Genomic DNA, 15,745 nt, shown 5'->3' with positions numbered 1-15,745 from the left:
AAGAATTAGATTTAGAGCAGGTTAAATAGACTATTGTTTCTGGATCCTAACATGCAGAAATGTTAACATTCTAGTTGCTTAAGTTAGACTAATGATCCACTTAAACTTTCCCCAAAACATACATCCTTCAGAGAAAAATACAAAGTTCAAAGCTCAAAAGTTGTTTTGAACAATTACCTGTCAAGTCTAATGGACTTTATTAGTCATGCTTCCGAAAAAGATCTTTTGCTAACAAGTGAAAGTAGGCCCTCCTGCAATTAAAAATTAGGAGTTTTACATTTAATCCATGAATGCATGGATAAATTCACTTCCAATATAACAGATCTTGTGAATCTTGGAATAGAAGAATTGCTTTTAGAAAACTTCAAAACAATGAGTTTTTCATATGCTCCCCTTTAAAGTTTTCAGGGAAATAAAACTGGGAAATAAATTTTTGTTCATAGACGCCCAAAGCTATGTCTTGTTCTACATTGTTAATGATAAAATGCCTCCCGAGACGTATATAAATAGCTATACCCTTTGAAAGGTAGGTCAATTTCTTTTGAAGTTACTCTAAAGGGAAAAAGTGAATGTTTTCCCCTTACCTATGTGGAAGTAACGAAGAGGGAGAAATCTGGAAAGAGTCCCATTAAATCTCTAGAAATGAACTCTGTAAGGGTTTTCTTTTGAAAGGGCTAAAACAGAAATTAAGCTCGTATTGTACTTCTCTACTATTTCTTCCAAGACACCGAAGAATGAGAAGAAAAATAATGGAAATGTCTAACTGCAAGATGACAAGATGTTTTCTAAAGCCAGTTGAACACCAAATTGGCTTCATCTGAAATCCTCTATCGTATTTTTGCCTAGAGATTCCGTATACTTAGTCCTGGGGCGGGGGTGTTTAAAGACAAAGGTGGAGGGAGGGCCGGGAATTTGAAAACACGGTAGAGGAATATATTTTATTATTTACAAAGTACCTTCACATACATTTTCCATACAACACCCCGGAGAACTGGGCGGGTTCCAGGAGCAGTGGACTCTCGTTTTAGACGTGGGCACCCCGACTTCTGGGAGGTGACCAAGTCCGTAAGGGACAGAGCCCTCCCAGCAGGATCCAGATCCAGGTGTGTTCCCGCCGGTGTCCAGCCCAGCTGGTGGGGGGCTGCAGGTAGAACATAGAGGAGGCATTCTCTGAGCCCTGCATCTCATGATGGTGTCTCTGTGACGACTCTCCCCCCAACGCCTTCTATGTAAGAAGCAGAGGTCGGAGCAGCGTCCTGAAGCATGGAGTCGGAGGGAGAGGAGCGGGAGCCCCTCGAAGATGCGGAGGCGGCGAATGCTGAAGGTGCCGCCGCCGCCGGTGCGCCGCCGCGGCCTTGCATCCGCCAGCGATACCGCAGGCTCTTCAAGAAGGCCGGCTTTGGTTTCGGCTTGGGCACGTCGTTCAAGCGCGCGGTGCAGGCTATTTCCCAGAGCGCCAGGGAACAGGGGCCAGGTGCCCTGCCCGGCAGGACCTTGCTGCCCCCGCTGGAGAACGGAGAAGAAGTGAGCCTGGGGGGAGGGGATTCCCCAGCACGCCCCGAACTCCCGAGGCCACCTCGAGAAAGGGGCGGTTGAACGCTCTGACTGTAAGTTCGATCCCACTGCCCGGCCCCCCGGCCGCTCCCCGCTGCGCTCTCCCTTTCCCAGCGCAGAAACCAGGCAGGAAAGGAGGAGGAGGCGGGGGCGGGGGAAGCCGGAGGGCGGGTGTCACAAACCCCCTCGGACCGGGGGCCCCCGCCCCGTACTACGCTGCGGGGCTCTCCTCAAGCGGCTGAGCAAAGAGTGGTGGCCCCCCGCCGCTGCCTCTGAGCCTCTCCCCCGGCACTGCACCCGACGGGGCGAGGGAGCCGTAAGTTACCTCATTCCAGGGAGACCCCAGGGAGCGCTGGCTGCAGGCCGAGGCGCCCTGGACTTAGCTGGCCGCCCCCGAGAGCCGGGCTTGGGGTGGGGGAGTCAGGCGGCGCTTACAGGTCTGGAGGGGTACCAGGCGTAGCGTTCTGCTACATCTCTCTCCAGAAAGTGGGGGACAGCTCCTGCCCCCCGGGGCCAGCGTCTGTTTCGTCATCACAAGTTTATGTGCTCAGGAGCATCCCTTTCAGGAAAACTTGAAAAAAGGGCAGGACCATGCTTTTGATTGAATGCTGAGCCCTCAGGCAAAACCCAAACCACCCCGACACCTCCGATCCCCTTCAGAGCTATCGAAGCCTCACGCGCTGCCCGCCACCCCCAGCCACGCCCCTTGCTGGGTTTTCTGGAAGCGGGCTGGAGTAGTGCTTGGACCCCCGAAGGCCGGGGTGAGGGGGTTTCCGTGGCCTTAGCCTTGGCCTTTGGAGGTATTGGGAGCTATGACCACGGCCAGCGCTGTCCACAGGGTAGGCCCTGCTTTGAGAATTCCTGCGTCTAAGAGGGCAGAAACCAGGTAGTCCTTTGGCACAGTCAGGTAGATTCCAGCATCCATCAGGGGCAGGTTAGGACTTTTAGGCTCTCCGTGGCAAAGTACAAACATTGAAAAAGAAAACCATTCAACCAACAACCCAGTGGAAGCGCAAAGGGAGGGGGAGAATGCTGCTTTTATGGGAGCAAATGGCATAAAACTTACTAAATTTGCATTCAAGAAACCATGTAATAGCTCTTTATTGGAACTGAGAGGAGATGAAGATGTTTTGGGTTCCATGGAGATATACTCCATAAGTGATACTTTTCATAATTGGATCTTTTTTGCTTTTCAGCCACCAGTAGGGAGATGGTACTGGGATCATGAGACCAACACTCTTAAATTAAAAAGGTAAAGGAAACTTAAGTGAAATATTCTAATGTGCAAAATAGCTCATTCTTATTAAGAATTTGTCAAAGGTATCAAAAGGATTTGGCTGGAAAGAGCTTTTTATCTCCAGAATGTTAAGTACTAAACAGGTATACTTAGATTGAATATTGAATTGTATAGTTGATGGCATACAGTAAATTTTTTTCTGATTGCTTTTTTGAGAATTAACAATAGTTTCCACTTCTATAGGCTTTTACATCTTGTAAAGTGCTTTTCTCAGAACTACTCTGCGAGGAAGTACAAATATTATTTTCCCATTTTATAGTTAAAGAAACTGAGGCTTGGAGACGAAGTAAGTTTCCCAAGGTCATGTAACTACTAAGTGATGCAACAGGGACTCCAACCCAGGTCTTCTGATTTTCAATCCAGTGATCTTTTCCACTACACTCTTTCCATTGCTCAGATGGCTTAAATAGTTTATATAACATCCATATCAAATAGCCTAAGTAACTGATTACTTTTCCTATTAACTTCCCAGAAGATATGACATTATATTTAGCTTAGCCTTTCATGTGTAAATGCCTTATATGTTTAATGTATATGTATTCTATGTCTTGATGTATAATAGTCTGTTATAATTGTCAAATAACGTTTAAGATAGCTTTCATTTTAGTAACAAAGCACAACCTCAACTACCTTTTTTCCCAAATGTCAGTACGGTAAAAGAATGTTCTTACAGAAGGATGAAAATGAACATTCATTGGCACATGATTTACGTAACAAACTGATGTCATTTAAAAGACTGACATCATTTTTATTACAAACCACATTGTGAGTTTTAAACCCTTACTATTTCTAGTAATTTATAAGCCCAAATCCATAGTTTTATAGCTCATTCCCACATTGTATATCCCAGAAAATTCTATTCAATAATTCCTAAAACATCAACCCTGTGTTAATCACCAAGACCATAAAATACCAGGGAAAAGGTGAAGAGAGCTGCAGGTTTTTGAACCAAATAGTTAAAGTGATTAATGTATATATTGAGAGAGGTAGAAGTAGAGAGAATGCTGTTCTTAAAGTGAGAAGGCCTGGATCCAAGGTACCCTTCCTTCCCCCTCCCCTAACCACTACTTACTTGCCTGGAAAATAGTAATGAGTAAATGACTAACCAGTGTACATTATCTTTCTCACAGGGTTATTGTGAGGATCAAATATGTATGTGAGAACACTTTGTAATAACAAAGAATTATATAATTATATATTATATAGTGTGCCTGGAGTCAGGAAGGACCTGAGTTCAAATCGGACCTCAGTTACTTACTAACTGTATGATTCTAGGCAAGCCACTTAACCCTGTTTACCCCAGTTTCCTCATGTGCAAAATGAGCTGGAGAAAAAAATGGCAAACAACTACGTCAAGTAAAACCCCAAAAGGAGTCCAGAGTTAGATATGACTGAAACACAAAACACACATATGACTTAACACAAACAAATATGATTATTAATATGACACAGTAATAACAGAAATAAGGTTTGAGAATTTGCATGCTAAAGAATATACTGACACGTTAACTTAAACCTTCTTATACTTTAAGTCTATCTGTTTTCCCTTTCTGGAAGTTGTTAGACCTTCTTCCATTCACTGTTAAAAAAAATTTCAGTAAGTCAAGTCATTTCTTTCCTTTGCAGTATTTCTTAATTTGCAATACTAATTTTAAAAATTCACTAGTAAGTGTTTAACCTTCAAGCACTCTCTTAATACTAAACTCAAAAGCATCCATTTCCTCCCCTTAGTGAGTTTCAAATAACAATGATATAATAGTACTAGAGTGAAGGAGAAAATACCTTTTGTGCCAAATGTAACATCTGAACATTGATGGAATGACAGACACTTTTCCTTTAAATTCAAACATACCATACCCCAAATGAAAACATGAGCACTGAAATATTCTGTGGACCCCTCTTAACTTGTAAACAAGTAGGGCTGTGATCTGCTATTTCTGTGCCTGAGACACCCTGCACCTTGAAACCCTGCCCAGTCTAACCCCCTGGCATGGAAAGAAGGTAAGTGAGTTTTATAAAGTAGTGCCAGGGTAGCATCAGAGACTGGTGGTCTCTGGTCACAGGAGGCTCAGAGAATAGAGTGTCTCCTCCAGTTATATTGATTGCATCAGACATCAAATGGACTACCCAGCCCTTCACATACCCCAATCAGTAAGGCAACAGATATTTAGTGTGTCTGTTCAAAGCTCTGTCTGTGCTTAAACTGTGAAGGATGTGAAGGAATATCAAGGACTTTACAGTCTAGTTGGGGACAAAAATACATCTATTAAGTACTAGGTGAGGGGGTACAGACAAATACTTATTGTGGGCTGGGGATGGGGTTAGACCAGGCTTGTGGAGAAGGGGGGTCTTGAGTAGGGCTTTTGTCAACTGGACCAGAATTGGCCTCTAACCTGTGGGTAACCAGAGCCAAACCAACAGAGCAGGCTAGAAACAGCAGAGTCAGGACACAAAACAGAAGTTTAAATAATTTCAAAGTGAGGAAAATGACTTATGTTCATGGAAGCCCCCACTCCTAAGAAGGAAGGCTTTTGTCCTGCAGGGAACAGAACTAGAGTTCTATGACAGAACAGTAGTGCAGTACCTGTCAGTGACAAGGAACAGGGATTGTGAGATGACCCTGGAAAATAGGAGGAGCTAAATCCCTTGGTGAACACCGAGTGCTGGTTCAAGCAATATGCTTTACCCAAAGGGTAATATCATCCTGCATGCAAAAAATTATTGTTATACCAAGCTCAGGACACAGTCCTGCTATCTAGGCCTCTGGAAAACAGAGTATCTCCAAAATATTGATGTTTCCCTCTTTTGGCCAAAGGAAGAGAGTCTGAAAGAACCCTTACCCTTGTGACCAATAAAGGAGAGGCAGGTATATGTCACAGTATATTGCCTGGGTTGGGGGGTGTTAGTTCCTTGAGGGTACACTATCTGGAAGTGTGTCCCAGGTAATTTATTGCTAGCCATTGTTTGAGTGAGGTGGGGGACCAAGAACATCAGAATGAGAAAAATACCCGAACACACTTGAATCAGGGCTTTGGTGGCTGGGTGCATAACAAAAGGGGAGAGATATAAAAAAAAAAAAAAAAAAAAACAAACTGAGACCATCAGTTTAGCTTCTCGTCTAGAATCTTAGGGCAGCTGTCTCATCTGGAAGTTGGTTGCTTCTGTGTCCATCCACTCAGAAATAGGAGTTTGCTTCAGATAATCCAGGATTAAACAATGCAATAAAGTTTTTCTCACAATTCCCATAACTGCATAATTACATTGTCAGCTATAGATCAAATTACTTAAGAGTGCTCACAATGGACTAGTTCTAAGGAGGGAGATTTATATGTCAACAAAGTAACCAAGATAACTTAAACATTGACATCAAGTTCCATTTAACAGAGGCAGTAACTAGAACACTCACTTACCCTTGCTCTCTTTCTATCCCTACCTAAATTCCTCTACTTGATATAATGTTTGATAGAATTCACTTGTAAATCTATTTAATTATAGGATTTTTTTCTTGGGAAGCTCATTTCTGGCCTGTTCCTCTGCCTTTTAAAATTATCAGACAGATACTTAAAAAATAAAAATAAATAAATAATAGGAAAATATTTTCACTTTCTATACTATTATCAGTACACTGTATGTGTAAAATCCAATTAATTCTTAATTAATAAAACCTTAGAACTTATTATCAAAACATACTTAAAGCCTAAATTTCCATGACTGATGAACTGGTAACCATGTATATCTGTGTATGGGTTTTAGAGAAAACAGTCTAATTCTGTTGCTTTTCTCAAAATTTACTATTCCATTTAATTAGAAAATTTTTACATTATCATCTTTGTCTTATTACTTTGTCTAATCATTTCCTCCTTTGGAGGATATTATTCCTGTGTTATGATTTGATCATAAATATAGGTTAAAATTATAAATGTTCATGCTTGAATCCTATTATAATAACTCAGAGGTGTTCCAGTATCAATCTGTGATTTAATAGATTTAGTGTTGTATTTATAAAACTTCTTGTTTATAGAAATTTACTATAAATGGAAAAAGGAGGGACATAGTTTTATCATAACAGAGGGAAAAACTCCCTTAGCTCTGTTGGGAAAAAAATTCCCTTAGTTCTGTTTGATTCCAGGCATGAGTCATATCTAACAGCCAATCATGTAGTCACAGAGTGTTAAAGGCAAGGCTCAGGATTAACCAGGTGGGAAATTTTCCTTTTCCAGAAAGAAAATAGCACAATGGGGAAATAGAGTCAGGAGGGGACAAAAATCCAATTTAGTAGCAGTCCTCACACAGCTACACATGTCATTTTCTACTATTGGCTTTATGACAATTCAAATAACTATTCCAGTAATTAAAGCTCAAAACAACAGTAAATTTACAGTTCCAGGAATTTTTACCTAAAATAGAAAATTTCCCCTAACCACAACTTGAACCTTGAGTGTCTTTTCTGATATTTCCTTAACAGTTAACATTTCATTAATCTTTTACTTATAAATTAAACATATTCTGGGGCTTCAAACATACAACAAATACCTAAATTAACTCATCATTAATATGTTGAAGCTACATTTTTAAACCACCTTGCACCCTTTCATAATAGCCAAGATTTTCAAATGAAAATCTGCTATTATAGTAAATATTATCAGTAGCAATAACATTATTATTATTTCCTGTTTACAACTAAGTGTGCCTCATTAAACGTGTAACAGTTTTCAAATATCCAATTTTTATCAGATCCTTTAGAAAGCTCGATTTATGTGTGACAGTTGTTTAACAGCATTTCTATTTTACAATGGTCCCTCAAATTTCACAACATAAATTTAAAAATACAATAATAACACAAACAATAAACTTCAGATGACACCAGTTGTACCTCCAAATTGTCACATATAAAAATCATTGATCATCTTACTACCTTTGGCATTTTAAAACCGCTTTAAAGTTATCAGATATGGAACAATTACATTTGATTAGAGAAATAATAATAATATTGTAGTGCTTAGCATATGCCAGTCACTCTTTACAATCATTATATCACTTTGATCTTATGACAATAGCCACTAGTATTTTTTCTCTTCACAAATCAGGAAACTAGTGCAAACAGATAACTTGGCTAAAATTACGCAGCTAATACATTTCTACAATTGGAACAGAAAAGGGTGGGTTTACCAAGGGCAAAGGCTGGCTGTCTTCCCCACTTTGTACTGCCATGTTAGGCACACTGCCAGGAGCACTGGGTAGAGTCTGTCAAGGGCCAGACCACCTTGGAGAAACTGACTGGGCTCTGGGGGACGTAGCAGAGGGCACTGTCTAGGGGCTGGGACCTTCCCACTGATGGGAGTTCCTGGTGGTACCAGGAATGCTGGCCATGGGGCCTGTGCCTCCTACCCCTGGGACAACTACAGGTATTGGGGTTGGTTAGTTGCTGGGGCAAGGTGCATAGGGCCCTACTGTGACTGCTGCCCACCCCAGTCTGTCAAGTGAAGCAGAATTCAAGTTGCCCTACAATTTTCCAGCATTCTCTTTTCTTATTCTGATCTGAGGTGAGAGTTGTTAACAAAGAGATATGAGTTGTAACGGTTTTGTTAGCAATCCCTACAACTGAGTTACACCTCCAGGGGTCATCTCAAGTCATCTCCAGGGGAGGGGAGTGGGATATACTGAGTGATTGGGGTTGTGGGGAGAGTCCTTCAATACTTTCTGGGTGCTTTCTATTTTTCAGCATCTACCGTAGCCTTTATTTAAAGGGGACTATATTCTCCTTTCCTAATGGTGCTGAAAGGGAATCGGGGACAAAATAGGAAGTCACAGAAGGGATAACAAGTTTGCTATTTACCTATTTTTTTCACTGTTCATTTTTGGGTTTTTGTCTAACCTTACCTTTCACTGCTTTTGAACAATGAAGTTATTAGTCTTGTCAATTATTTTAAAACCTTTTGTGAGGTTTAATCCTTATTTTTTTCTTAAAAATTCTACAGAGTAGTACCTCAAAACTTACTTAGATGTTTCAGAAGGGGGTGAGTTCCTGGAATTACCCCAAAGTCTCAGGAGTTTTCTCCTGAAATCTTAAAAATGATTAATTGCCAAACTCCTTAATGATTAATCTCAAAACCTCCAGAATCTGTTAAGATGTTTTTGGTGATTCTGTACCTTTAATTTTCTAACTTTATTTCTTTAGCCCCAACTTGGCCAGTGTTGGGACCACCAGGGAAAAAAAATCATACGCACTTTTTATCTTACAACCTATAACCTATAACCCTCAGAAAGCCTAAGGTGGGAATTACTAAAGTTAATAAATCTTTTTTCAGTGTTCTTTCTAATTACAGCTCTTAGAAAATTTTCTGGCTGGCTGCATTTTAAATTTTTCAAGGCGACAGAATCTAGCTCACAGCACAAACATTACACAGACATTCTTCATTTTACCAAGATATAGACAAGATGGATACAAACAGAAAAAAAGAACATGCAATTAAAATGTTAATTTCAACCAGTTCCAGATGCACACATAACCAAACATGTAAATAATGGTTATGCAAAAAAAAAATTTTTGACACGTGAAGCAAATAAAAATAAACCAAATGCATACACACACACACACACACACACGTCAATTTGTATATAGAAAAACAGGAAAAAAAACAAAGAATGACCTTAACAGAGTCATCTAGATCAAGAAAAGGGGCCATAGAACATTCCTCACAATGAAAAGCTGAACTCAATCAAAGTTAAGTGGGAGGATTTGAACAAGAAAGGGCAGTGGACTCACCAGGTGAGGGGGGTCAGACTTTGGAGAACTCTCCAGTGGCTCCTAGTCTACCCCAACTGGTACCAGAAGGTCCATTTGGCCTTGTTCTGTGTTAGATCCCACTTCTGACACCAATTAGTGTCAGTCTGACCAGAACCTGTCTCTAACCTGTGGGAGACCACAGCCAAACAAACAGAATGGGCTAGAAACAGGAGAGTCAAGACACAAAGCAGGAGTGTTTAATTAATTTCAGAGTGAGGAAAATGATGTATGTACATGGAACTGCCTCTTCCTAAAAAGAAGGGCTGAACATACTGGAATAAAGGCAGGTCTTATATATATGTGTGTGTATATTTGTATTTGTATGTATGTATATATGTGTATATGTATATATATCCTGTGCTGGACCATGACATAATCATTTTTAGGTGTTATTGTTCCTTCAAGCTCTGGGAAAACAGTATTATCTGAAGTCTTAGGGGCTGTGTCCATCCTTCGGGGGCCAGAACCAGAGTTCTGTGATAGGAACAGGAGAGCAGGACCTATCAGTGACAAAGAACAGGAATTGTGAACATGTGATGGATGGCCTTCGGAAATAGGGGGAGCTAAATTCCTCAGTGAACACCTGGTGTTGGTCCAAGCAATATGCTTTTCCTAGAGGATGATATCATCCTGAATGCAAGAGATTATTGTTATACCAAGCTCAGTACACAGACTGCTTGCTGGGCCTTAGCTCTGGGAAACAAGGCATCTCCAAAATATTTTGACACTTTCAAAGATGGTTTGGATTCAGATGGACAGGTAAGCATTTTAAATTGAGAGTATAGTGTGAAGACATGGGTGAGAATGTGAGGGTAGGAATGGGCAAGATGTGTTTTAAGAAAAATGAATTGACTTTTTTTTTTATTGTTTTTCAGTCTCATACAACTCTTAATGACCCAATTTACTGGTTTTCTTGGCAGAGATACTGGAGTGATTTGCCATTTCCATCTCCAACTCACTTTAAAGATTAGGAAACTGAGGCCAACAGAGTTAAGTGACTTGATCAAGGTCACAGCTAGTAAGTGTCTGAGGTTGGATTTGAACTCAGGAAGAAAAATCTTCTTGACTCCAGGCCCAGCACACTTATCTACCGCACCACTTAGCTACCAATGAATATGGACTAGTCTGAATAGAAAAGTAGCTTCAGAAGTAGGAGATTTAGGGTTAGGGTTAGATTAGAAAAGAAGATTTGGAGAGACTAGTAAGGTTTTGAATGCTACTTTGAATGGCTAAGTATTCTACAAGTAACCTATAGAAGTACTGATAATCAACTGTCTTAGTCTTTATAATTTGGGGTAACTTTTTTATCAAAACTAGATGAGCTGGCTTTAGATATACAAGGAATATAGGACCAAACTTTGGCCTAAAGTACAAATCCTAATTATGACTTGAAGAATATCCTATTTGCAAGTTCCCAAGATTCCCTTTTCTCTGTTTTTCAGTATAACTTTTCAGTCCTTCTTGAAGTATACATTTGGCCAATAAAGTTGTTGTCATAGGCCTCCTGGTTATCTTTGACTTAAGGTCTTATACATATGGCCACAGATTTAGGCTTTTGAAAGAGACCTTTGAAGGTCATTTAGTTCAACCTTCAGATTTTAGGGATAAGGACAAATAATCCCAAGGAAGTGTATTTGCCTAAGGCTACACAGTCAAGGAAGTGTGACAGAACTGGCATTTGAACCCAGGTTTTCAACATTTTCCACAGAACCATTCAGTCTTCATTAAATAACTGATAACTTTACTATCAAGCTGTGTGTCCAGGTTCTTGAACTAGCCTGAACTTAGTATGCATTGTCTTCACAGTGTCAGCCATCCTGCCTTTTATTGCTTTAATGAACCCTTCCACCAATTCCACATTGTCACTAAAAGAGCTATCATAAGGAAAGAAAGAAAAGGAATAGAAAGGCTTCAGGTAGTTAGGTATAAATCTGTGTTGAGACCAGGAAATTGACTTAAGGATAGGTAGCTTGGGTTAAGTCAGTGCCCCACTCTAATCCTCCAGAAGCGCCATATATCACCAGTTTTTCACTCTGGTCAAACAAAAGGAGACAAGCATAGGATGACTGTAAAACTATAAAGAACCTGAGATGGTGCAAATCAGGGTCTTAATTTTAGCTGCAGATCCTGAAAATAGGATATGTTTTTATCTATAGTTAGGACTGAGGGGGAATATAGTGATTATGATGCAGTGTTGGGAAGATAGCTAGAATACTGTGTCCTAACACAGTGCTAGTAATGGGAAAGACTAGATTCCATGAGTATCACCAGATCAAAGGGAAGATCATGACATTTTCTGAAACATCTTTGAAAACTAGCAACCTGATATAATGGAAGGACCCCTGGACTCTTAGAGTCAAAAGATCTGGGTTCAAGATCTGGCAAATAGGATGTAAATTCCTTGAGAGTAGGGGTAGTGAAAAGAGTGCAGAACCTGGAGTCAAAGCATCTGAGTTCCATTTGACTACCTGTGTGTTTGGACAAGTCACTTAACCTCTCTAGCCTCAGTTCCTTCATCTGTAAAATGGAACTGGACTAGGTGATCTTCTAGCTCTAGATACACATAGATACACACAAATATATATATACACAGTATATGTAGGTATGTATATAATACATGTATGATCTGTATAAATACGCATACATTTATGACTTGGTTTTGCCTTTTTAAGCTCCAGCACCTAGCGTTAATAATTGGTACAATATAGGCACTTGGTAAACGTTTGTTGAATTGAATTACTTACTAGCCTTATGACCCACTAGTAAATCCTTTAACTTTTCTATGTCTCCTTTTCTTCATTTGTAAAATGGACATAATTACCTGAATTACCTACTTCCTTCGCCGGTGTTTCTCAAAGATTCCAAATAGGTGTCGATTTCAGCATGATTCTTTAGATACTGGTTAGTGTCATCACCTGAGGCAGGGTTCTTGGACAGTCCAGATAAATTCTGACAGCCATGACAAGAGAATGTCCAGTGAGGGAAATGAATCCATGTTTTACAAAACAAGTCATTTTAAGTGGGGTGTCCAGTCGAAATGGGGAACAAAGGGAAAGAAGAGATTGATCTGTAGTGGAAAGCCAGAATTTAATCTGGTAGGCAGGGATTGATTTAGAGTTAACAAAGCCAAGTGAGAGAAACCAGGATTTTAGGGCATTGTTAAGAGCCAGAAACTACTGGTTGGACAAAAGATCTGGCGTTCAGTGGAGGCAGAATGGCCTGGGGGATGTGCTCCATTATGTTTTTAAAGGGCCAGTGACCTAGAAACCTGAGGCCAAGCAGTAGAAATGGATAAAAGACAGACTTCCTCTGGCTAAGTTGAAGAAGTGGATGAATTTCTTCTTTTAAAGTGGCAAGTCACTGAGATAAAGTTGGCCAGTGGCCCAGGAAAAGCTCATTTGCAGGGCTGTGAATGAGATGCGTTGGTAAATGTTTAATAAAAATGTACGTACAACACATTTTTAAGTTTAAGATGCATTACAAACATTTTCTTTATTCCTTTCTTAAGTCTAGACGAGGGATGAGGAACCTGTGACCTCAAGGTCACATGTGGTCCCCTCGGTCTTCAAGTGTATCTCTTGAACTGAATCCATACTTCACAAACTTCACAAATCCCCTTACTAAAAGGATTTGTTCTGTAAAACTTGAACTCAGTCAAAAGACTGCACCCAAGAACCTAGGAGGTCACTGGTCTAGACAATCAAAAAAACAATAAATCAAGCCCTGATGGATAATGATTGCATATTTCTGAGGTATAAATGCTCACAATGAAAATTTGACATTCAGCTGTCAGGAGCCCAACTGACTCCAGCACACTTTCTTAGTAGAACCAAAGAGAAGATGTCTATTGTTGTTCAATCATGTCCAACTCTTCTCAGCCCTGTTTAGAATCTTCTTGACTAAGATACTGAAGTAGTTTGTCATTTCCTTCTCCACCTCATTTTATAGATGAGGAAGCTGAGGCAAACAGAGTTAAGTGACTTGCCCAAGGTCATACAACTAGGAAGTGTCTGGACAGATTTGAACTCAGGAAGATGAGTCTTCCTCACTCCAGGATGATACTCTATCCACCATGCTACCTAGTTACTCTTGGGAATTACGACTCAAGTAGTAGTGGCCCAGATGAAATGAAAAATACAGAAAGTCACTTTTCTAGATGACATTTTGTCTAAATTGTCCAGTTAGACCATGTCCTTTAACCCAGTGGGTTTTGACAAAACCCCCTGATAGAAGAAATTTCTCATCTGATCAGTTCTATTAGTTGGGAGGAGGGAGTATTGTTTTAAGACAGTTTTTTTTTGAGATAATAATAAAATCTTTCAAAGGGAGATAACCAGAGTTCTTGTCACACAGAGGGTATGAGGTTCTTTGTAAATGATGTCTATGTATATGAAACAACTCAACCTGAAAAATGCACTTATTTCTACCTTCTGTTCCTACATCTGGACTTAGGCTTCACAGAGAAAGGTGTAAATTTGGAGCGAGATTGAGTTTCTGGGCTACCTTGTGACTCAACATGGCATTCAACCAAGCTCAGGAAAGCCAAAGCCATAACAGATCTTAAGCCCCCACAGGATACAAAACAACTCTATCAGGTAGACACAGAAAACACATCATTTAATAAGGAGACCCTAGAGTTCTCTTTGTAATTTGGGGCTGGGCTCTGGAATACCCTTCTCTCAAGTCCTGGTGCCAGTTACTGAAGAAATGAATCCTTCCTCCCCAGAGGGTTGTGGTGAGGTTTGTGGGAGGAATCATTCATTGTCTTATCAATAATGTTGTAAAAGTACCTCTTGCCAGGGCACTTTGTTGATTGATTGATTGTGAATTTGCAGTGGAGACTGGAGAGGCTGATGATTGAGGTTGAAATAATGTGCGGACCTAGAATTTCACTCCTAAGTCAGTAATCTTTGACCCTTATGGAATGAATGACAAAGAATTAATTTAAATAGATGACAAGGCCCTGGTGTTCTGAAGTTCCCTGTTGTTTTTTGTCTTTTTTATGTGTTTCCCAGTGTTGCAGAGGCTCATATTTGAAAATTGGATGTCACGTTTCACCTGTTACTCTTTCTTAAAGTAGCTGTTCTACAAAATTCTCAGTGAGTGGTTGTACCTCATGTTGCATTAAGGCCCTAAGTGAATAGGTATGAGCTCTGCTGTTAGTGTGATTAGCTGAACTGTAATCTTGATATTACAGGTATGTCCTACCAGAATTCAGTGACTCCTAGCAACCACATCAATTACTAGGAAACCTTAGTAGGGCCAATAAATTCCACACAAATATTATTGGGGGGAAGCAAATGAGAGGATAAGAGGAGGAATGGAGAAGAGAAAAAGGATTTCAAATCCTGATCAAAAAAACCCCCAAAACCTTTTCCTCTACTCCCTCCAAAAGAGATTATTATGATAGAGTTTGGTTAACATGAATTCATGACAATGCAAAATGATGTTAGGCTCATGTTATGCATGATAAACTTTATGGGCATTTTTCCCCTACAGTATTTCCCCTACAAATATTGTTTGCTTAATAATTACCCTCTTTTACAGTCCTATGCCTGCATCAGAAACCAAAGAGAAACTCAAGAAGGGCAGATCAATACACTTTGCTGAAAATGAGGGCACCACCTCAGAAAGGTATTTCTTTTCATTTCATAATCAGCACATTTATTTTGTTATCAACTTTTAGAATGCAAGTTGCAAGAAAGTATTATTTCCATTACCACTAACATGAGAAATACCAAAGAATTAATACTTACCATATTATTTAAATTTGTTGAGCAAATTAAGGAAGACTTTTACCCATGTTGGAATTTGGCTAATGGCTACTGTTGAGATTTTCCATTTTAAAAATGTTGCCAACAATTATCAGTTTATAAAATATAAATTGATGAGTGCTTTATGTAGCAATAGCAGATTTAAATGCACCATCTTAAATGGGATACATTAATTATTCAAGTATAAATTGGATTAGATGGCCTCCCAACTGTGAGATTTTTATGATATTTTTTTCTTGTACTTGGTTAATATTAATGGCTTTGTACATTGAAATGAGTTTTTGCAAGATGTATTCTTAAAATAGTCAAACTCATTCATGTGCTGATGAAGAT

At 39.8% G+C, this 15,745-nt stretch overlaps 1 protein-coding gene across 1 annotated transcript in view; it reads left to right on the top strand.

Annotated features, from left to right (window-relative positions):
• The first annotated feature begins 963 nt into the window (after positions 1–963).
• The window catches only part of PPP1R36 (protein phosphatase 1 regulatory subunit 36), a 34,945-nt gene continuing 20,163 nt past the window's right edge, over positions 964–15,745 (top strand). Inside the window, 4 exon segments of the mRNA XM_072629615.1 lie at positions 964–1,519; positions 1,522–1,607; positions 2,751–2,806; positions 15,186–15,272. Coding sequence (XP_072485716.1) covers positions 1,264–1,519; positions 1,522–1,607; positions 2,751–2,806; positions 15,186–15,272 — 485 coding nt within the window. The 5' untranslated portion in view covers positions 964–1,263.

The sequence above is a fragment of the Notamacropus eugenii genome, chromosome 1 (genome assembly GCF_028372415.1).
Source record: "Notamacropus eugenii isolate mMacEug1 chromosome 1, mMacEug1.pri_v2, whole genome shotgun sequence".
NCBI lineage: Eukaryota > Metazoa > Chordata > Mammalia > Diprotodontia > Macropodidae > Notamacropus > Notamacropus eugenii.
The sequence above is the reverse complement of the archived record's forward strand: the minus strand, read 5'-3'. Positions and strand labels throughout refer to the sequence as shown.